The 22156-nt window shown below is 34.1% G+C and overlaps 6 protein-coding genes and 1 pseudogene across 7 annotated transcripts; 1 reads left to right on the forward strand and 6 right to left on the reverse strand.

Annotated features, from left to right (window-relative positions):
- Positions 1 to 785: 785 nt before the first annotated feature.
- On the reverse strand, positions 786 to 2178 carry LOC102614260 (GATA transcription factor 5-like). Its single transcript, XM_006479025.4, has 2 exons — positions 1911 to 2178; positions 786 to 1755 (listed from the first exon to the last, which is right to left on the reverse strand). The coding sequence occupies exons 1-2, from the start codon at positions 2052 to 2054 to the stop codon at positions 943 to 945; spliced, it is 957 nt and encodes a 318-aa protein (XP_006479088.2). The 5' UTR covers positions 2055 to 2178; the 3' UTR covers positions 786 to 942.
- A 3503-nt stretch (positions 2179 to 5681) lies between these two features.
- Positions 5682 to 9687, reverse strand: LOC102614552 (uncharacterized). The gene is made up of 7 exons (XM_006479026.4): positions 9213 to 9687; positions 8060 to 8114; positions 7590 to 7664; positions 7323 to 7414; positions 6823 to 6904; positions 6146 to 6229; positions 5682 to 6044 (listed from the first exon to the last, which is right to left on the reverse strand). The coding sequence occupies exons 1-7, from the start codon at positions 9533 to 9535 to the stop codon at positions 5919 to 5921; spliced, it is 837 nt and encodes a 278-aa protein (XP_006479089.2). The 5' UTR covers positions 9536 to 9687; the 3' UTR covers positions 5682 to 5918.
- Positions 9688 to 9978: 291 nt separating this feature from the next.
- Positions 9979 to 14580, reverse strand: LOC102614840 (TATA-box-binding protein 2). Of its 2 annotated transcripts, XM_006479028.3 has the most exons (9): positions 14012 to 14580; positions 12339 to 12426; positions 12038 to 12109; positions 11571 to 11621; positions 11217 to 11261; positions 11014 to 11106; positions 10660 to 10761; positions 10501 to 10574; positions 9979 to 10367 (listed from the first exon to the last, which is right to left on the reverse strand). In XM_006479028.3, coding segments are annotated over exons 1-9 (606 nt in total). In that variant the 5' UTR covers positions 14092 to 14580; the 3' UTR covers positions 9979 to 10366. The 2 variants fall into 2 exon arrangements, with proteins under 2 accessions (XP_006479091.2, XP_015386158.2); XM_015530672.2 differs by lacking the exon at positions 12038 to 12109.
- A 1371-nt stretch (positions 14581 to 15951) lies between these two features.
- On the forward strand, positions 15952 to 16860 carry LOC127900829 (uncharacterized). Its single transcript, XM_052436081.1, has one exon. The coding sequence runs from the start codon at positions 15952 to 15954 to the stop codon at positions 16858 to 16860; it is 909 nt and encodes a 302-aa protein (XP_052292041.1).
- Positions 16861 to 17416: 556 nt separating this feature from the next.
- Positions 17417 to 19771, reverse strand: LOC102615507 (NADPH-dependent aldehyde reductase-like protein, chloroplastic; annotated as a pseudogene).
- A 1336-nt stretch (positions 19772 to 21107) lies between these two features.
- LOC102616110 (NADPH-dependent aldehyde reductase-like protein, chloroplastic) lies at positions 21108 to 21842 on the reverse strand. The gene is made up of 2 exons (XM_015530673.3): positions 21696 to 21842; positions 21108 to 21594 (listed from the first exon to the last, which is right to left on the reverse strand). The coding sequence occupies exons 1-2, from the start codon at positions 21755 to 21757 to the stop codon at positions 21186 to 21188; spliced, it is 471 nt and encodes a 156-aa protein (XP_015386159.2). The 5' UTR covers positions 21758 to 21842; the 3' UTR covers positions 21108 to 21185.
- Positions 21788 to 22096, reverse strand: LOC107174263 (NADPH-dependent aldehyde reductase-like protein, chloroplastic). The gene has a single exon (XM_015530674.3). The coding sequence runs from the start codon at positions 22094 to 22096 to the stop codon at positions 21788 to 21790; it is 309 nt and encodes a 102-aa protein (XP_015386160.2).
- Between the last annotated feature and the right edge of the window lie 60 nt (positions 22097 to 22156).

Consider the following 22156-nt stretch of genomic DNA (forward strand, 5'->3'; position numbering starts at 1 on the left):
CCAAAACCAGCAACCTTCTAATTATATAAAACGTTTAAGGTTAACCACTTTAGCCCATATTTTAATTTTTTATTTAAAAAAATCTTTAAATATAGGGGCATGGATTGTTGGGAAATGGGAAAGGAATACATTTGAATTTTTTTTTTCCCTAAATTTCTAGTGAATTGAAAATTACCATTAATTATGGTGGGCATGTAAATAACTTACGAAGAGGGGAAACGAAAAGGAAAAGGCAACTGTTCTGTTGAAGATGAAAGAAAAGGACAAGAATCTGTTCAATCTGTAACCCATTTTCGGGAGAATCCATTGGTTCAACTGCTCACGTGCATGCCTTGATTCCATCAACTTTTTTTTCTTCCCAAATTACCCTTCCTTTTTTGTTTAAAAAAAAAATTTCAATATCACCCAATTCAATAATACTATTTCATAATAATAATTGTTCACTGTTCCAAATAATGTCTCCCATATTTATCCTTTCTGGGTCAAAATATTCTTGTACAGCAGCAGCAACATCATTTTAAATGATGTCCTTTTCGCTGCCTTGTAAGTCGTAACATAGAATAATAATAGCATTTCCTTTCTTTCTTGCTATATATAAGTAATCCATATTATTAAATTATATGTTTGTTTCCCAAGAAAATCCAAAACAGAAACCCGGCTGCGACCTGGCTAGTAGTGCTAGTGCTATCCACATCTCTTCTCTCTTTGTTGAAAACATTGGAGGTGCTTTAAGAAAGAAAGAAAGGTTAAAGAACACAAGAAAGAAAAACAGAACATTTTCGAAGTTCTAAAACCTTAATTAATTGATTGATTAATAATACCCATAAAAATTAAATTAAAAGAAAGTTACTACTAGCTACTACCTGCTAGAGTAGAGCAACACTAACTATTAAAAGATTTCTGCATTATATATTTTCTCTTTTGTTGTCTGTCTAATAATAATTACTTGGGAAGTGAAGAAGGAGAAGGCATCAGAGCCATTCTCATCTCCAAGACTTTCTTGTGAGAATTGGAGTGCAAGTAGCTAACAAAAGTAGGGCTCTTGGCCGGCCTATACTCAGGCAGTAACCTCCCAGACTTGTACCTCACCCCACATGCATTACACAGAGTCTTTGGACCCAATGGTCCCGCCCTCCACTGTGGCGTCCTTTGTGATAGACAATGACTGCACCTCCTTCCTTGCTGCTGCTGCTGCTGCTGGACAACTTCAACTTCCTTGCCAATTTCTGTTTCTTCTTCTTTTGCCTCCTCCTCCTCATCACCATCATTAGCTTTCGCTTTCTTGTTGCTGTTGGTGTTGATAGCGTTGGTGTTGGTGGTTTCTTTTTTGGGGAAAATGAGTTGACTATCAGCAAGCCAGAAGGCCTGTTGAACTTGAAGCAGAGGAGGGTCGTCGGAGTGAAAGAGTTGGGTATCTGCCGGGTGGTTGTTATGAGTGGTCGTCCAACAACCAGTTGTTAACGATGATAATGACGTGCTTGTTTGAGTTAATTTAGCAGTGCTTGAGGCTCTCTTTCTTTTGCTTCTTGCCTTGCCCGGAACAACAAATTTTTCCAGGGAAGGTGGCGGGCTTGGGGTGGTGGTGGTACTTGCTTTTTGCTGCTGCTGCTGCTGCAAGGGCTTTGGCGACGGAGCTGCAGTTGTAGCAGCTGCATTATTTTTGGTGGGCAATTCAGAAGCTGGGAGACAAATTCCTGAACTCGATAAACAGTCTTCTACAAATATTGAAAGCCATTCCAAGCTAACATCCACTTCCTGCAAGTTAAAAAAAAAATTGAGACCTTTAACCAAAATAACAAGTGAAAAACTTAAGGCAAGAGCAAAGTAAAGAATTTTGTTTTGGGGGTTTGTCTAGAAGAATAAAAGAAAACCCACAAGAGAGAGAAAGAAGAAGAGAGAATAAAACCCACAGTGGTATGAGCAGGGAAAAGGTCATCAAGAGGGTCAGCAAGAGCAAGATTGGAGGAGGAAGAGGGAGGGATAGATGAAGGCGAGAGGACTTGGTCTTGCTGGTACTGGTCACCGGAAACAGCCACATTCCGGCAAAAGTCCATGCCTTTGATAAAGAGAGGAGAAAGTGAGAGAAGAATGGAGAAAATGAAAGAAGGGTAACGTGATGTGGGTGGGGGTATATTGGCTAAGGTATCTATCTGTCTTTTTGAGCTGTTTACTGTGGCTCTTTATTATTATGGCCTCGGTTTCTGTCGGCAGATAAAGCTGAAGGCTTAAAATGGTACGAAATCAAACAGTGCAAATTTTTCAACATTGAAAAATTTTGAAATTTAAAATTTAAAATACGCCCCCACCCTCTCTGTCTTATTATCCCAAATCTTCCATTTCTCTCTTTATGATTCTTTTTTTATTATTATTACTTTTGAATTTTGCTTTTTCTTTATTGGTTTTGGCAATTACTTTGACATTATCTATTTACTAACGACTACTACTACTATGGTTGTTTTTTTTTTTTTTTTTTTTTTAAATAAAAAACTAAAGAGAAATTCACAAATGATTTATCATAGTAATTATTAAGGAGTTAATTAGGGGATTAGTTATTATTACACGAATCATTAAGGTTTTATTGACATGAAACATTAATGCAAATTGTGGGCCCTTACATATGCATGTATGAGTTTGTCTGTGTGCTCGCACCTGCATGCATGAATATTTTGTTCAAATGCTTGCGGTGTTACTTACTCAAATTATAACTAATTTTAGTATAATAAAATATTTTTAAATATATTTCAATTAGATAAAAATTAGTTAATACAATATAATTAATTAAAAAATTACATTGAGACCTCAAAATCTAAACTTGACACGATTAGTAAATCAGTGATATAAGTTTGACCCATTCAATAATATGTTATTTTAATCAACTCAAACTTCTTTATTCTTTGGTATTTATGTTATGTTGCATACAGCTTAGTAATATCATAATTATTTTTGTATACTTTATAGATCAAGCACTAAAAAAAAAAATTGTTTTGTATCATTTGTCAAAGGCAATTTTCAGCTTTCAGTAAACCAAAAGGATAAAACATGTTTTTGTTAAAAATAATTAATAAAACATGAAAATGTTCTTCTCACTTTTTGTAAAAGAAAATAATTAAAAAAGAAAGAAAGAAAGAAAAAGTTGAAAACATCCAAATGGTGTTTTCAACGTTTCTCATTTTTGTCTCTTGCATTCCTCTTTTCAAATATAATGTATAAAAAGTCTTCTTATTTTCGTTTTTTAATGACTACTTTAAAAAAACTTAATTCAAAGTGTCATTTTAAAAAAATAAGAAAATTATCATTCGTATACTCTAAATTTTTGTTTTTATAAAAAATACTACAATACTTTAAGGATATATCAATCGTCCACCTTAAATTGATAAAAGTTATTTGACGACTACTAAACTGTTAGCTATTATTTGAAAGTTAACAGAACTATAATGGATTGACGATTTTATCCTTAAAAATTATCACTTGTATACGCTTAAAATTTCTTATTATAACTTATATATCCTTAAATTATCAATTGTATCATATGAAAATACTAGAATACTCCTCTGACGTCATCATATTTAAACAGTAATTAACAGTTTGGTGGACGGTAAATATATTTTACTAATTTAGAATGGATGACTGATACACTTTAAAAATATTATAGTAAATTTAATAATAAAGTAAACTAAGGATATACTATTGATGATTTTTTAAAAAATATTAAATTTAAGTTTAAAGTCGAGAGGAAAGGGGGTTTTTTGAGTGAAGAAGAAGTTATGAGTGGGGACAAAAATTACCAGGCCTGTGTTCTGTGCAGCTCGCTGTAAAACTGAACCTACTGCAGCAGCTGCTGTTATAAATCATAATAATCTTTCTTCTTTTTTTTTCTCTGTAAAATCAAACGTCAAAAGAAGAAGGGTTATTTCCACCTAACCCCTAAATCTTTCAATATTTTCTACCGCACACCTAAACTTTTTGATATTTTCCACCGCGCACCTAATTCTGTTAATTTGACTGTTATTTTTAACGGAGCTATTTGAAAGTTAATGAAATATCTGAAATATCCCTTATCTTGAATTAGAAAAGAATTAAATGAGATAAAATATTAATCTAATAATTAATATTTCCATTAAAAATTCTTAATTAAAAGTAATTAATAATAATCTCATAAATTAATTTATCAAATAATTTAATTTTATCATTATCAAATAATATTTAGGACATAAACTTCTAAATTTACCCTTTGATCGTTAGAATAAATGGTCAAATTAACGGATTTAGGTATAGATTGAGCATTGTTGAAATATTTATATGCACGGTGGAATATGTTAAAACATTTAGGGGCAGGACAGAATTAACCCAAAGAAGAATAATGGGAGATTTTATGGGGACCAAAGTAAGCTAAAAAGTACCATTATTGTCAGTCTACTCTCTGCGCAATTTTAACTGCTAGATTCTTTAGATAAAATGTTTAATCAGCTTTATCAGACCAGAAATTGAGTTGATCCTTAATTAATTAATTGCTGCAATACCCAGAGGCTTTGAGTGGGACTTGGAGTTATTTTCTAAGCAGTGATTAAGTTTAATTAACTATACTGCACGTTTCTTATTAATATTGCTCCAGATTACATAGCTAATTAAGCTAGCTTAGCTGCTCAATTTCATGAATTTAATCATTTTGTTTCATGATAAACTATCAGTCAATCTTTCATTATACTTAGGATCTGGAAGTTTGGTGGGTTGATTCCAGCTGTTATTAAATCATGCTAAAAAATGTGAGTACTTAATGCAACGAGTAATCTTTCTTACAAGGGGGATGAGTTGCAAAAATCTTCTGTGAGTCATGATGTCCCAGAACTGCTTTGACGCATTTGTGGTAACCGAAGTGACGGTACAATCGCTGTGAACGGGGATTACAGGTAACAGTCATAATTTTAGACCGTACTGGATTGGACTTGTCTTTGTAATTTTCCCAATACTCCTCTGCTACATGTCTCCATCACACTCAATGCTTCATCATCATCATCGTCACCATTCATGATATATCATGTCATCTTCGTCACTATCATCTTTCTAGCTTGATGCCTAAGTTAACACACTGTTTAATTGATCCAAAACTGTTACATATTAAATTATGAAGCTAACTCGTCTTCATAATATGACTGGAGAGTGGTCAATGTTGCATTTCTGTAAAAGGACGGGGGTTTCAGGTGGGGAGAGAATGACCCCAGCTGCCGGTCTCAATGAAGAAATAAGGAAGCATTGCAAGCAATTATTGTTAAGAGAATCTATATAACAATAATAATAACGTGAGGTGGAGGAAAAATGTGCCCCATGAATGTGATTCTATTCAGTCCAGCTATACACCGTATCTCGTTTAAAACAAGTCCACTAACATAGTTCACAACACCTAATAAACAAAATTGCAGAATATTTCTATCTAGGAATTTCATCTCAATATGCCTACCAAAAGATGAAACCACTTGGCCATTATGTTCAATGAACGGATTAGAGAACAAGTGATCAATATTATACATGTTAGTTAACTTGTTGTATCAACTGCAAAAAATTTCATGTAAAGAAGATAAAAAATTAGGCCTGCAGATGTATAGGAGTAGGATTCAGCAGAAAGTGCATAGGTCAGCAATATCCTCAATAGGAGGCAAGATCAATAAACAATATGAGAAGCATCATGAAGTCACACAAAGAAGAATAAATGAGTAGATAAGAATATATCGTGCTATTTCCAGTTAAGAATTTACAGTAGAATAATTTATTCTCTTTTTAAGGCAGAAGAAAGGAAAATTTACGTGACATAAATCATGGGTTGTCCATGTTTTTTAGGCGCTTTCGAATGACTTGAGCACCAGGAGTGAGCAGATACAATATGTACAAAGCATGGGAATGTACAATGGTCCAATTGATGGATGTCATAACTCCAAAGAGTGCTGCGGCAGATATTGACGCCATTCGACTGGTGTTCCCTTTCTTACCCTCAGCATTCTTATTGCTGCACTTGTAAGGGGTATGGCAAGTATATCGTAGTCTTTTGGTGCCTGCAGGATTAAGAGGCATGAACCATAACTCTTCTGGTAACCAAACACATATTTTCACTGGCATGATTTTCAACAGCATGGTAAAGGTATCTAACTAATACCATGGGAACCCTTAAGAGCTGCATACTTGCTTCCTCCAGAGTTTTTTTACCTTTCCTTGAGTTGCATTTGAAGCATGCTGCAACCTGTCACAAAAATAACATCAGCAAGAATTACAAAGATTCAGAATAAACAGTGGTTATATATCAATAATCTTTATTATCATCCTCCAGCAGGAGTTTCCATGTTTCGTGCATTAGGTATACAAGCTTCTGGGAAAAATCCCTGAGGCTGTTCTGAGGAGTAACATCAAGTCATAATACATTATCTACAACTAATTTACAGTATCACTGTTTTCTCAGTCATTCCCTATCAGTCATAAAAGGGAATCTAATTTATTTTTACATTGTAATGTGATCCTCGTGATTTTTTATATCATTTTATATTGTAATCTTAAAAAGCATATTGAGCTTTATATTGTTCAATTGTGCGATTTTTATGTTCTAAAATACAAGTTCTGCTTTTTATAAACGATTCCAATTGCAATCAAACATAATGCATAGCAGATGGAAACTGCAGTGTGTTAAGCATATGAAAGATTGTGAAGCTCTATGTATGAGTTCAAAATAATCCATAATCAAAGATCGTGAAGCACTATAAGCTTGAAACAATCAACAATGAAAGATAGTGGTAACAAAGTAATGAATCCAGCAAATGTGTCTCAGCAAAATTTTCACACCAGATTTTCCCATTTCCATTCTCCTCCTCTTGAAGCTGGCACAACATGGTCAATTGTCAAGTTCTCACGGGAAGAACAATACCTATCGATATAGGAAATATTATGTTAGTACACAAAACAGTGACAAACACCCTTCGAAGAAATGAAAATTTACTGTTATATTGCACAACTATTTTCCTACAATTTTCTTTAGCACAAGTAAAAACCAAACCCCTATACAATCAAAATGTGAGCAGTGTTTGAACCTCAATCCTCTTTGGCCACTCCAAGAGATCTCACCATTTTATAGCACAGCTAAGTTAAAGTTCCTTTTTCAGCTAAGGTTATAATAAATTTTAATACAAAGCCTTCAAAGCTTAAAAAGCAATTTTTGAAACTTGACTCCATGTGGTCAACATAGTGCTCTCTCTCTCACTTGGAGCTTCCAGCAATTGTGTTAGTTGGTGCCTACTTGTTTGAAGCAATGATGAACAAGTTCAACATGTTCAAAGGGTACTTACTGGCATGTGAAGTTGTCGCGATACATTAAATTTTTACGACTGAGGTTGTTTTTGATTCTTCTCCGCTTAACAACTTGCAGCAGATGTCGCACCTAAAAGAAGGAAGGATATGGTCAATTCAAGCGAGTTGGAATTCAAGTTCAAATTTTAGTCAGAAAGGAGAGTAATGCTTGAAGTAAATAAACAAGGTGAATAAAATCAAACTATAGAAGAACTGCAAGGAAAAATTACAACACAACGAATAGTAAATTCTCCCTAATCACATACCCTTAAAACAGCTGGTATGTAGAAGGATCCATTCGGGGAGTTTATAGTCTGATCATAGTATTCCAGAACATCAGCCTGGGTAGAAGCAATGACAAGAGATTTAAAATGAAAATGAACTATTTATATGAATGTGCTTGTGTACTTGTGTGAATCGAGAAAATAGATAAATCTTGTAATTTTGTATGACTAAGGAGAAGCAACAGGTAATGTTGAGGATTCATTTCTGTCACTATTACAATATCATGCATCAACATCCAGTCTAAATATGCTTTCCTAGGCCTGCCTTGTAACAACTAGATGTGCTAAGGAGAAATATTTCGACTTTTGAGTATTCTCCAACGAATGATTTTCCACATTCTAATATATGATTGCCGAAAGTAAAGTAGAAAACAAAAGCTATAAACCAAGCCATAGATTAATTACTACTGTCCAAACATCTAAAATGGACCAGTAAGCCATGTTAGTCCAACCTTCTCCATGAACTCCAAACAAATTGCTCGTTTCCAGCAGACAACATTGACTGGCCTGGAGAAAGTCAATAAAAAATCAGATCCAGATACATTGAAGTTTTCCTAAAAGATGGTGTACAAAGAAAGAGGGGAAGGGAAAAAAAGAAAGAAATGATCCGAGCACTTTAAGTTCTGCAAATTAACACCAGCTAAGAATTGAACTTCCCTTTTCATCTTTAAAAATTGATTAATATTCAAGTACATGTTATATTGAAATGACATTGGAAAATGAATAGAATGTTCAAGAAATGAAAGTTAGAAGAAAAGGAAAGCAATCAAGTTATAGAGCCATAGGGTATATACTTTGTACGCTGGACTTCAACTAATTCATACTAACCACTGAGATCACTCCAGTCAATATAGATGAAAAAATCAAGTGTCTGAGACATTTTGACAGGTAACTTGGTGCTCCAGAGCAATGATAATTATTTTTGAGAATGAAACTGAGCAACAGATATTCATAACAAATACCCAATTAACAGATCCGATGAGGTTGGCCCATTGGCTTCCAGGAGTAATTTAAGTATGCAAGAAGCCTTAAAACTGAGTTAACTGAAACCACATTACATTACAAAATTTATTATCAACTTTCATATTGATCATAGGTGCTTTCAGTCCATGTTAATATATTTCAGCACCTGGACTCAACCCACATATACTTATAGTACCTGATAACGATTTAATATAGAATCAGGGGGGAAAAAAAGAAATGTAGTAGTTAGTAGTAAAACATTTTGTCTCCTGATCAACTTTATCAACGTCTTAGTAGAAACATCGAACTTTATAGGCTTCACAAGCAACCCATCTGCTATAACAAGTACCGGATCATGTTCCTTTCATTCTTGGTAATTGGGATTCTAGTGCACTGCCTCTAAAACTTGTCCTTCTGTCAAATAATTGACCACACAGAAATAGCTGAATTACCTAAAACCCAGCTGAAATAGACCCATTACACAACCTGTATAACTACAAATCTAGATAAAGCATGCTGCAAAATCTAAACCCAAATCAAAATTTAGCAAAAGTCCACATTGCAAAACAAACCAACTTATCAAAAAACAACAACAAATCATGAATGAAAGAACCAAAGCATAGGAACAATATTTGAACTTGCCTATAAGAGATGTCCAAAACCAAGCCTCTAAAACAAGCCAATTCATCAAACTCCTCATCGCTGTCATACTCTTCACTCTCGCCGCTAATCCCCTTACCACTCACATTAAGGCTTGCATCTACACTAAACTTGCTAGATTTCTTCTTATTCATAGACGACCAAACTCCATTCCGAGGCCTAATGAGCTTCCTCTTATGAACTTCGATTGATCTTAAGCCACTACCAAGCTTGTACTGAAAAGGGTCTCTCGGTTCCACACCAAATGATGATCCATCACCGTTAAAGAGCAAATTTAAGCCACCTTGTGATGTAATTTGAGCCATCAACAGTTTTGCAGAAAGACAGTTAAACGATACTTGTGCTTCAGTTATGTCAGATATTTGTTTACAAGTTTGTACTTTTGTAGTTTGAAGAGGGGAGAGTAAAGAAGAAACTGTCGTTTTGACGTGGAAGAAAGAAAGAAATAAAGCATCACGTAAAAAAACCGTTGCCACATGTTTTCATGTACGCTTTCAGGATATCTTGTAGCCAAAATGACACATTTGCCACGTGATTATTTTCATACAAATATTAACAATTTGTTTCATCAAAAATACAATTTCATTTCTAATGTTTGATGATTCATAAAATTTGTAACTGAACCCCATAACTCATCCTCTTTTAAAAGGTCAAAATTTAGTAGCAATTCTATGCAACAAAAGGTATGCATTTTCACACGTCTTTTATGCAATTTAATTTTCTTTTTCCAAGAGGTCATAAGACACCATTTCGTCAAAATTGGAACAAGAAGTTTGTTATTACTAGAATCCACCAAAAATGTTTCTTCACATTTAAATAAAATCATGAAACAGAGAAGCTCCTTACATCTAAGCCCTTCCCGTCTGAACCAAATAAAAACTAATTACAGAGGAAACACTTCTTGAAGATCACCGTGTACCATTCTTATGGAGGGTAACTTAAATCCAGTTCCGAATGACCGTAACTAACATCCAGTTCCCTAAGGTCCCAAAGCTTTCACATATTCACATTTGAATCCACCACCTTCTTCAACAGCAAAACCCAGAAAGAGAAGCAGTCCTTGAAAATTAATAATACTATCCACATTCCACGGCAAAGTTGGAGCCCCCATTCAAATGTGTATTCATCTTGCTAATTCTGCAATCAAATCAGGAAAATAATATCAGCCAAAAGTTCCATTCATTAAAAGGAAAAAAAAAACTTTTCACAACAAGGTTCTTGTCTTCTTTGGCAAAGAAAAACGGCAGAGGACAGAGAACTTATGCCATACCATTGTTGCACCTTCCTGAACTCTGTAAGGACAGGGTATATGTTTTCGAAGGCTGTGTAGGTCTCATCTCTTACCTACAAATGTTGAACAAAGAAAATTGTCTTGTCAGCCCATCCATATCACAATGGATAGGGCAAATAGGGAAGAAAGCCGAAGTACCTTTGCTCCTGTAATCACAATTTTCCCAGAAACAAAAATAAGAAGCACAATCTTGGGCTGTTTCATGCGGTATATAAGGCCAGGAAAGAGCTCCGGTTCATACTGCATCAAAATAGTCAAAGTAAGCCCTCAACCTTAGAAACATCAGCAAACAAAAACTAAATCAATAAGCAAACTCCTCTTTTAACTTTTGGAACTTAGATAAGAATGAGAACATATGCATGACATATAAAGCCGTCTGTGTAAATAAGTGACATATGGATTTTATCTAATAAACATAAACATGCACATCTAACAGAGACCATATTTAAATAGCAAAATCATAGCAGTGAAATAGTGAAAGGTACCACTCACACTTGAAAAGGCACCATGAGAGTAGGCAAGACCTTCAAGCCTGATAGGGAATTTAACGTCACAGGAGCCAACAATATTCTGAATCTTGAAGTCCTGCATCACAATACCGATGTGAGGGAACCATATAAAAAAAAAATTAAAAAGCAGTCTGCAGCTATGACAAGCACGGCCCTCATGCATTTCATTAGAGGGAGAAAGGGTACCTTGAACTTGGCAGGAAAACCAAGCTTCTGGATGATTCGAGCATACTGAAAAATACAAATTCAACATCATGCAAGGAAAATTATACAAGAAATCCTCCACTGATAAAGATCCATTCAACTGAATTTTATAGGTTAGAATTCAAAGAAAATAAGACGGAAAGCTTATAACCATTCAACGCCCTAAACAACTCTTCACTGGTAAAAGTCAAAATCTTTTAAAATTATTCTACATTGATGCGACACATTTTTTTTATTTAATTTACTACCAGTTTTTTGTTTTGAAGAGAATTACATCCCACTCTCCTATCATGAATATAATTACAAGCTATAAGCCTTTCACAGCCCAAGACACACCTTCCTTGCTGCCAGTTTTGATTGCTGTTCACTCTTGGCACCAGTGCAAACCTGTAACGAGAGAAGTATCTCTTTCAGTAAAAAAGGCAAAGCTGAAACATTAAATCACTTCGGATATGAAGCAGCACCCACCATACACAGATGGCATATTCAACTACAGCTATGAAAATGATTATCCATAATCCTACAATAAAAAACATAAAACAACAGCTTGATATGTCCTGCAGCGTGTGAGAGAACTAATTTATCAATTCTAACACATTTGGAAACTATTTTCATAACAGAAACGTCAACTAGTAGAAGTGGAGGAAATGAAAAAGAAAGCAAAATGAGAGAGCAAGAGAAATTAAACACACTACTTAACCTTGTTTAAAAAATAGAATCCACTGCTTATAAGAGTATAATAACAGGAAAACAAAATTATCAGTATTCAGAACCATGATTTAGGACAGTACAAGAAGACTGACCATCTTGCCCGAAGCAAAAATCAAGGCTGTAGTTTTGGGTTCCCTTATCCTCATTATAACAGCAGCAAAACGCTGTTGTAATATTCAAAAGAAATATTAGGCATAAACTCATAATAACAATGACATGATGCTTAAGCAACTAACCAATACATTCTACATGACAAAAATAAACAAACACAAGTGAGAGAGATGCGTTATGCCGGGTGCCACGACCAACAGACCCAATGATTGGGTGGGCAATCAAACTCCTCCATACCTAGCATTATATTAGAATAAATATTACTGTCAAATTTTTACATACCTTAGGGTTGTACTCTGCATTACGAGCTTGCAGTGCAATTTTTTTAAGATCTAACTTGCAATCCAAGTTGACAGTTGATACAATGTTTCTAGAAAACAATAGCCAATAGAAGTAACAGTAAGATCCCAAATTTTTTATAAAAGATTTCAAATTTTTAATAAACAACTAATATGTCACAGCCAAAATTCCATTTGTACAGGATACTTTAAATTAAAATTTTCTTTAGTTATACAAAAATCACACATACTTGACACTACTGACAGCACCTAGTATTAAATAGCAAATGTAAGGTAACATTTGAAACAATTTTTTTTAGAAGTTGCAATGAACAAATACAATCATGAAAAATCTTCAATTACAATATGACATCATCATCGCATTTTCAAATAAATAGTAGTCCAAGCTGAAATGAGACCTTATCGGTCAAAAAGAGATCTAGTTAAGCAACTGATAGTGCACAACGAGATCATATGGTAGTTGTACAAGTAAATGGAAAACAAAGCTTGTGTGGCACATGGAAATCAACAACCATTATAACTTCAAAAACCAGCTCAAAATAGACACCCGCAACAGGACCAATGCCCATACATACTGAGAATAATAACTACAACTTCCACTGGACTTGTACAAGCCAATCTATTATCTGAGCAAAAATGTCACTTTTTGACGGAAAAAGCATAACAACTATTGAAAGGGACACCTCATAAAGTAAACTCTTATCAATACTGAAAATGGGCCTTGTCAATAATGATTTAAAATAAGGTCAACACAACAGCTTAATATCTTGTACATACAACCCAAAAATCATGACCAGCAACTAAAGATAGTGCAAAAAACAGAACTTGCATTGGCACAATCCAAGAATTTATTAAACCGTGACAAGCAAGTTGAATCTCTGTATTTCTCTTTTCTAAATATCATAACAAAATAGTTGTCCTAAACGTTATTGCATCAGATGCAAACAGGACACACTCATCTTTGCTTCTCGTAGGACATGTTTTCTCACACTCTTTTCCAAAAATGAAAAGATCTATTTAGCATTTGAAAATTTTATGCCAGCTAAAATGATTCATAAACATTTACAGAATACGTAATTCTGCACATGTAGAATTATGTTTACAATTCCACAACTGGAAAATAGTTCATAATTTCACAAATCTTGTCTTCTACATACATGCCAAGGACAGCTTCAATTACATTGAGATTACACATGTTATAATTCCGAGAATAAACACTTAAACACCACAAAGATACAAATACAAGTCGAATAGGGATCATATCAGCAACAAATTCACTCCTGCCATTCTCTCACTTCCTATAAATAACAACCCTTCAACCTTAAATCTATGAACAAAACCTCACTCATCCACCGTTTTATCAAATCCATCATTCTCCAAAACACTTGAATCAGATTGTACACGCCATCAGCAAAACCACCAATCCATTAAATTTCCACTAATAATTTACTGTAGACCTCAATCTCCCTTCTAGATTAAAAAATTCAAAACCCAGACACTGAAGATCTACAAAATCATGAACTCGCATACGCACAAACCCTAATTCCACAAATTCATCATCCACCAACTCACCTTGAAAAACAACAAACATGCATATTTTCACGGAAACAAATCAACACATATACTTTGTATATACAGATCCAAAAAGGGACTTACTGAAGAGTGGGAACAATGCCAGATGGGTGCTTGGAAAGATCAACCGGCTGGCTCCCTTCCGAACCACCTTGCTCAGCCATTTCTATTCTTGTTCCTCACTAATCAATAATTTTCCAAAATTATTCTTTCAAAAAAAATTGTCTTTTTCCACTTCTTTTCCAAAATTTTATTTTTTTTTCAATTTTTATAATCCCGATTAAAGTCAAAAGACAGAAACAATTTATAGGTTTTTCTTTTCACAGCTAAAATATCAAGAACCAGAAAGAAATTTACAGTCTTGATTGAAGAATCGATCTGGTTCAATTTCGATTAAAATTTAAAGAAATCTAGGGTTCTTAAAGCTGATAAGAAAAGAAAAAACCCAAGAATTGGAGGGAAAAACAGAAGAAATTAGAGGCTTATAAAGAGGGAACAAATTTTAAAAGAGAAGTCTTTTATAGGTTTTGATACAAAGGATTTGTTAATAATGCTTTGAACTAGAGGATTTGAGAGGTTCGCGTTTGGTCTGCGGTCTGAACGAATGCGAGAAAGAGAGAGGGATAAAGAGAGAGAGGCGGTCGGCGAAACGGTGATCTTTTGTACCCTAGTTAGGGTTATTTATAGAGGTGACCGGGCTTAGTTTGTGAAGAGCCGGTAATAAGAACTTGTTACCGGATGGTTCCGGTTGCCTTGAAACGATGCGTTTTGATGCATGGTTCTGGAAGAGTAGAATTGGGAGCGTGTTATTTGAGGTCGGTGATATTTTTTGGATTGAGCCTCGAATGTACCATTATAGCCTCGGCACAAAGGTTTTGTTTGTTGACCCTGGAGTCTATGTTTGCGTAAAGTTATGAGAGGGCATAACAGAGAAAGAACATATCGGTAGTTCGATACTGGGCTTTTATCTTTTAAATCCTTGAACTTTCCCTTTTTCAGTTTAAGGAGTTTTTCTCTCTCTTTCCAGAACTAAGATCCAACATTTAATAACTCCTTTAGGCTATGTTTGAGAGTTAGGATTAAGTGTGAGATTATCCCATATTTGGTAACTTTGCTTAGATTAAATTAAGAAGAAATAAATTTAAATTTAGTCCTTAAATTATGGGATTAGCAATCTCAGTTTATGAGTGAGTTTAGATGAGATAATAATAAGAGGAAAAAATCAATCATTTGTAATATTTCTTTCATAACACAAATTTTTATTTATTACTTAAAGTTAATTAATTATTTTATTCATGATTTACTTAAATTTATTTTTTTATTTTATTTTTATAGTCTAATTAAATTGGTACTTTTACCTCAATTAAATTAACTATTTAATAATATATTACTATAATTGATTATATTCAATTTAATATTAAAAATAATCATGAAAATTAATAATACCAACAATTAGCTGATTTTATAAATTTTATTTGCTATTTTTTTGATAAATTAAAATATATCTAAAATATCTAATAAAAAATTAAATAAATAATTAAATAGTTATATTAATTTATATTTGTTTATAATAGTAATGACTACCCCATAACTAATTTACTATATATTTGATGTTCTTATTAATTAGCTTTGATTTAGTTTTAATTATTACTCTTAAATACTCATAAATATTTTTTGTATTTAAATAAAAATTTAAGCTTGTCAAATCTAATAGGAAAAATATTCAACATCCACTCGTTTTTTCCGACTTTATCAAAAATATACAATTCTTTTTTTTTTGTCTGAAATCCACCTAAAGTTATGTTTCGTTTCACTTCTCCACTTCCGTTTGCAGCCCGTTACGAAAACTAACGGAAATTTAGTGAAATGACTATTTTGCCCCCCCAATACAAAAATTATAATTTTACCCTAAAAAAACAAACAAGCATAAGAAATATTAAAAAAAAAATTAACCCACAATCCTCATCACTGAAAGCCAATCACTATCTTCCACAATCCTCAGTCACACACAGAGTCATAGAGAGATGAAGCTGTCTCTGAAACTCCCAGATGATTCCCAAAACACCCAAAACCCACCAATCCTAAAGGTTAAAATACCCATCACCATTTTTAATCAACCTTTCATTTCTTCTCTCACCACCACCAAAACCGTCGCCGCCGGCAATCAACACCTTTCCTTTTCTCTCGGCACCAACTTTCCATCAGGCCCTTCCTTCAAACTCAACTATACACCTCTCTCTACAATGTGCACAAGCACAACCCCTTTCTCTTTCTCTTTGAAATCAGGCCTTGGTTTGTTTGGTTCACCCCAGGACTCTCCTCTTATCTTCTCTGCCCACTTCTCTCTTTCCTACACAAACCCAACCAATTTCACTCATACGTTTTTGCTCTATTTCAAGCCTCAATTTGGCAACTTTTCTCTTCACAAAATTGTGTCGTCTTCAAACCCTAATCTGCAAATTTTTGAGCCCCACTTCAATTATGGGCCCCATTTGCAATCTGGGTCGCCTTCCAATACTGAGTTTGCAAATAGGTCGATTTCGGATGAATCGTCCGGGTGGCAAGATTTGAAATTGGAGCCGCGTAGTGGCAATGAGAATGATAGTTTCTTTAATGTGGTTGATTCAATTCGTAGTGATGGAATTGAGTTTGTTAGAGATAGAACATTGTTGTTGAAAGATGATGATAAAAAAAAGTGGCTTTTTAGGTGGGATTGCTGTAACAGCAAAACAGTATTGCCAGTGACTAAAAGGGTAATGATGAATTTGAGGTGGGGAGTGAATTTGCCTGCGGATTCTGAGGTTAAAATGCCTTATTTGACCATGAACAAGATTGGGACTGAGAGGGTTGAGAAAGTGGAGGAAGTGAAAAGGGAGAAGAATATCGAGAGTGATGTGGGTGATTTAGAGTTGTTCAAAGGAATGCTCTGTTGAAATGGCTAATTTACCCCTACGACATCAGTAATGTTATAACGGACTGCCAACAGAAGTGGAGAAGTGAAATGAAACGTAATTTGAGGGGGATTCTAGACAAAAAAATAAAGAATTGTGTATTTTTTATAAAGTCAGAAAAAACGGGTGGACAGTAGATATTTTTCCAATCTAATATTGTACCAAACATAAGACAGTATTGCATAAATCTAATTTAATCCAATCTAATTCAGTCCAATCATAATATTTAATCCAATGTAATCTTGTTTGCCAAACGCAATCTTAATTATTAACGATTTACAAATAGAGGCAAAATAGAAAATTTAATTGAAAATAACATTATGCAACTATCAATTTACAAAAGCTAAATTGTAAATCATAGAATTCCAATTTGAAAAAATAAATATTATTGGCTAGGATTAAACTTATTTGTAAATGCATAATTTTCCCCCCTAAAATATAAGGTAGACAGAGCTCAAACATATTTTTTTAGCCCCCAATCTTTCCGTGATTTAAATTCAAGTGGTCAATTAAAGGCAGCAATTTGAAAATCACTCAGTCAATCAAGCGTTTGGGGTGAGAAACTCGAAATTTTTTTAAACTCCTACAAAAATATAAACACGCATGAACAATTGAAAAAAACAATTCTTAAAAACCACTCAACCAGAAAGGCTTTTGAAATGCATTGATCATCTTTACTAATAAACCAAATAATAGCAAGAACTAAATTTATTGTTAAATAGATATACCATATACCTTTACTAATATATTTCCATCCATTTTAGAGTTTAAAAAGAAAACAAAGCAAAAACAATCAACAGTAACATTTCACGTCTTACTTACTATAAAAATCTTCTCTACGCCAGGTCACAACTCAGTAGGCATAATTTTATTAAATGGATCTATGTTACACAATATACAGAAAATGCTCCTTTTAAACAATGAGAGAGTCCAAATAAGATGAATTTTTACATCATATATGTAAGATAAAATACTTATTATGGTTTGAATTACTCCATTAACAAATTTAATGAACATGATTTTTATTTGACTACTAGCCACCACTAGCACCAATAATTTGCCATAAACCCATTCCCTATTATCGCTTGCCAAAAACCCAACAATTTTAGCCACATCCATGGTCACACCCAATCTCCCCATTGGGCAAGCCTCAATCAAACCCATAATATTATCCTGACTCCTTTCAGAAAACAACATATATGTTGCAATAGGCCCTGGAGCCACACAATTCACAGTAATGCTTGTTCTTCTGAGCTCTTTTGCTAATATTTTTGCCATTATCTCCATTGCTGCGTATGATGCTGCGTATGATGCATACTTTGGCCTCAATGAAACAACCACCGATGATGATAGAAGTATTATTCTGCCCCTACCTCCTTTTTTTAGCTTATTTGCTGTCTCTTTGCAACATAAGAATGTTCCTCTAATATTGACCCTGAAACCAGAATTTGCCTAGTGAATGTGTGAATACTATAACGTCATGTCCAAAATTGACCATATTCATTTTCATTGTACTGCATCGCCTAGGAGCCATAGGTTTAACAAGCACTAGCAATAAACAACTCATTAAGGGTGCCATTGTCATAGGATTCATTGCAATTCTATTAAGGGGTCTAAGCCTATAACTTTTAGAAATCCAACCCAAAAGACTAATTTATTCAGTAGAGTGATCTACCCTAACTATAAACCCAAGCAACTCCTTTTTATTAACCAACGTAGGATGCAACTCAACAATCCTTCTCAGACAAAATCATCGTCGGACCCAGTCCTTTGATCTGATACTAGTGTTTGGGTCTAGTACCACTTTTTAGGGCGTTTAGGCTTAGGATCTCTAGGCATTCAACGTAAAAGACTAACTCATTAGATAGAGTGACTTATCTTAAAGTATAAATCCAAGCAACTCCCCTTTACTAACTAATGTAAGACACAAATCAACACATTCATTTAGGGTCCATTCATTCAGTTGTAAATATCAAGGTAATGGATAAAATTTCCTTACTCTCTTTTCTTTCACTTTTCATTATTTTTCTCAATAACCAAACACCTTAAATTCTCAAGAGAACAATGAAAGAAAAATCAGAACTTCTTCATGATGAATCACATATGATATATATGTATAGATTAATTAAAATCATGTAATGCGTAGATTAACAATGACAGAGCCAGAATATTCAAATAATGGAAGTAAGTTGATTTACTTAAAATATTTGATTTTTTTTCATTTTAGTATATTTTCATTTAATTTTGATTCTCGGATACTCATCTAATGTAATTCTGGGACTAATTATGGACACAATATAAATTAGCATGTTTGTTAAATAAGTGACACAAATATAATGAGATCAATAAAAATGAGTGACAAAAGTATGATAAAATCAATAAACTGGTCAGAATATTTGAGTTTGAAATATTTAACATAATTAACAAACTGGCTAAATCATGTTGGTCTAAATTTGACACGAGCCAACAAATTCATAAGTAACCGTAACTACCTGAAGATTTGATCAAAATCTTCAACAGAGAATTTAGCTATAGAAAGGAAACTTATCGTCTACAATCCCAACTGAGTTGACCAACACATGAACCTAAGAATTAAACTTTGTTTCAGCAATGTCGAAGAGTGCTTTCACCTGGCTTTCATCGGACACATTTGCCTTGAAGGTGATTGCTAGTGGGGTGCTTTTTTTTCAGGACAAGCTGAATTGATCTCCTCAGCCACAACTTCAGCTTAGACTGAATTGGAGCTGTAGTTGATCACAACTTTTGCTCCAAGTGAGGCTAAGTGCAGGGCTATCCCGCGGCCGATGCCACGAAAGGCACCGGTGACTATGGCTACTTGGTCTTGCAGCGGAAGAGATTCAAGAGAAGGTTTGGTACTTGTTGCAGTTGCCATGAGTTGATCATGAAGAAAATTAATAAGGCTTGTGTATTAGAAAAATGCTAAGTATCAAGGAGAACAAGAGAAAGACGAGAGAATGAAGCATGTGTTGAGAGATGAGAGAGAGAGAAAGCTGACAAGAGAGAGAGAGAGAGGAGACAAAAAGACAGCTTGAATTTTAGTTTCTCTCATTTTTCTATTGTTCTTCTTGATATTTAGCACCACTCCGTGTAATAAATACTACGAGGCCCGAGTTAGAAAATAACATGAAGTAGCTTTCTTTAATCTTTAAGGATTGGGGGAGTCAATTGGTTGGCTAATAATTTCATGTCGTACGTCAAGGTTTCATCATGCATTGCAAAACATCACTAAAACCCCTGAGGTTACGGAAATGTCAAACGAATGAGAAATTATGTAAAAATTGAATAATTGATTACCCCATAATTTCATTAAGGCCATGTTTATTAGTACGTAAATGTTTTTTACTTTTAAGCGAAAACTACTGCTAAGAAAAATCTATATTTATGAAATAAATCTTAATAATATGATAATTTTAATTTAAATAATAGTATTATTGATAAAAATAAGAAGATAGATATATTTTTTTTAATCGTACAACTAAAAATTAAATCACATCAACTTCGAAGTTATTGTAACTTAAAAATTGTATCTATCCACCGAAAATACCAAACAGCGCCGAAGACAATGCTAAAAGAGCATCTCTCCACCTAATTATTTAATGGGAAATTTACACTCGTCCACCTGTTTATTTTGTCTTTTTCAAAAATACACAAACACTTTTTTTTTTTTCAGCGCGCCACCTAAAGTTTACTTTTTGTTGCACTCTTCCACTTTCATCTAATTTCCGTTAGTGAATTTAACAGAATGTTAACGAAATGACCTTTTTACCCCTCAAAATTACAATTTAACCCAAAATAAATAGAAATTGGAGATAAATTGGATGGATTTAATTTTTTTCAAAGGTGGATGCTAGAAATTGGAGGAAAATAATGTTTGTTGCTTGCTAAATTTAGAAAATTTGTATTTATTTTTTTGAAAGAGAAAAAATAAATACAAATTTTCTAAATCTACCAAGTAACAAACACTATTTTCCTCCAAAAAAATAAATACAAATTTTCTAAATTTAGCAAGCAACAAACATTATTTTCCTCCAATTTCTAGCACCCACCTTTGAAAAAAATTAAATCCTTTCAATTTATCTCAAATTTCTATTTATTTTTGGTTAAATTGTAATTTTGAGGGGTAAAAAGGTCATTCCGTTAAATTTGCTAACGGAAATTAGATGGAAGTGGAAGAATGCAACAAAAAGTAAACTTCAGGTGGCGCACTGAAAAAAAAAAAATATTTGTATATTTTTGAAAAAGACAAAACAAACAGGTGGACGATTGTAAATTTTCCTTATTTAATTCTAAGCATAGCCACCATCAACACAAATGACTTGCCCACTGACCCACTCACTATCATCACTAGCCAAAAACCCAACAACTTTAGCCACATCAATTGTCTCTCCCAATCTACCCATTGGGCAGTCTTCAATAACCTTTTTCACAAACTCCTCACTCACTCCAGCATAGAACATATCTGTTGCTACAGGCCCTGGAGCGACACAGTTCACAGTAATGCTAGTTCCTTTGAGCTCTTTTGCTAATATCTTTGCCATTGTCTCTATTGCTGCCTTTGATGCAGTGTACGCTCCAAAGTTCGGCTTCAATGAATGCACCAATGATGTTGATAACACTATGATTCTGCCTCCACCACCTCTGTTTACCCTGTTTGATGCCTCTCTGCAACATAAGAATGTTCCTCTTGTATTGACTCTGAATATAAAAAATAACACTGTTAATAATTGAATGTTTAAAGATTATTTACGTTCAACGATTTGAATAAATTGAGCAAACTTTAATTATCATAACCGTACCTGAAATTTTTATCAAAATCTTCCACAGAAGTATTAGCTATTGCTTGATGCTTAGCATCCATAACTCCAGCTGGGATGACGCAGATGGAAGCCTACGAGTTAAACTCAGTTTCAGCAATGCCAAAGAGTAATTTGACCTGGCTTTCATCAGATACATCAGCCTGGACCGTTATGGCTCGTGGAGTGGTTTCAGGACAAGCTGAATTTATCTCTGCAGCTACAAGATCAGCCTGGACTGAATTAGAGGCATAGTTGATGACAAGTTTTGCACCAAGTGACGCCAAATGGAGGGCTATGCCACGGCCGATGCCCCGAGAGGCGCCTGTGACTATGGCTACTCGATCTTCAAGAGGAAGAGAAGGCGGCACTTGGTTGGCTCTGGTGATGGTGCTTGTAGCCATGATGAACTAGAAAATAGTGGGAAACTTGCGACAAATGAAATAGGTTCATTCGATATCAAG

Source organism: Citrus sinensis, chromosome 3, assembly GCF_022201045.2.
Source record: "Citrus sinensis cultivar Valencia sweet orange chromosome 3, DVS_A1.0, whole genome shotgun sequence".
In the NCBI taxonomy this organism is placed as follows: domain Eukaryota; kingdom Viridiplantae; phylum Streptophyta; class Magnoliopsida; order Sapindales; family Rutaceae; genus Citrus; species Citrus sinensis.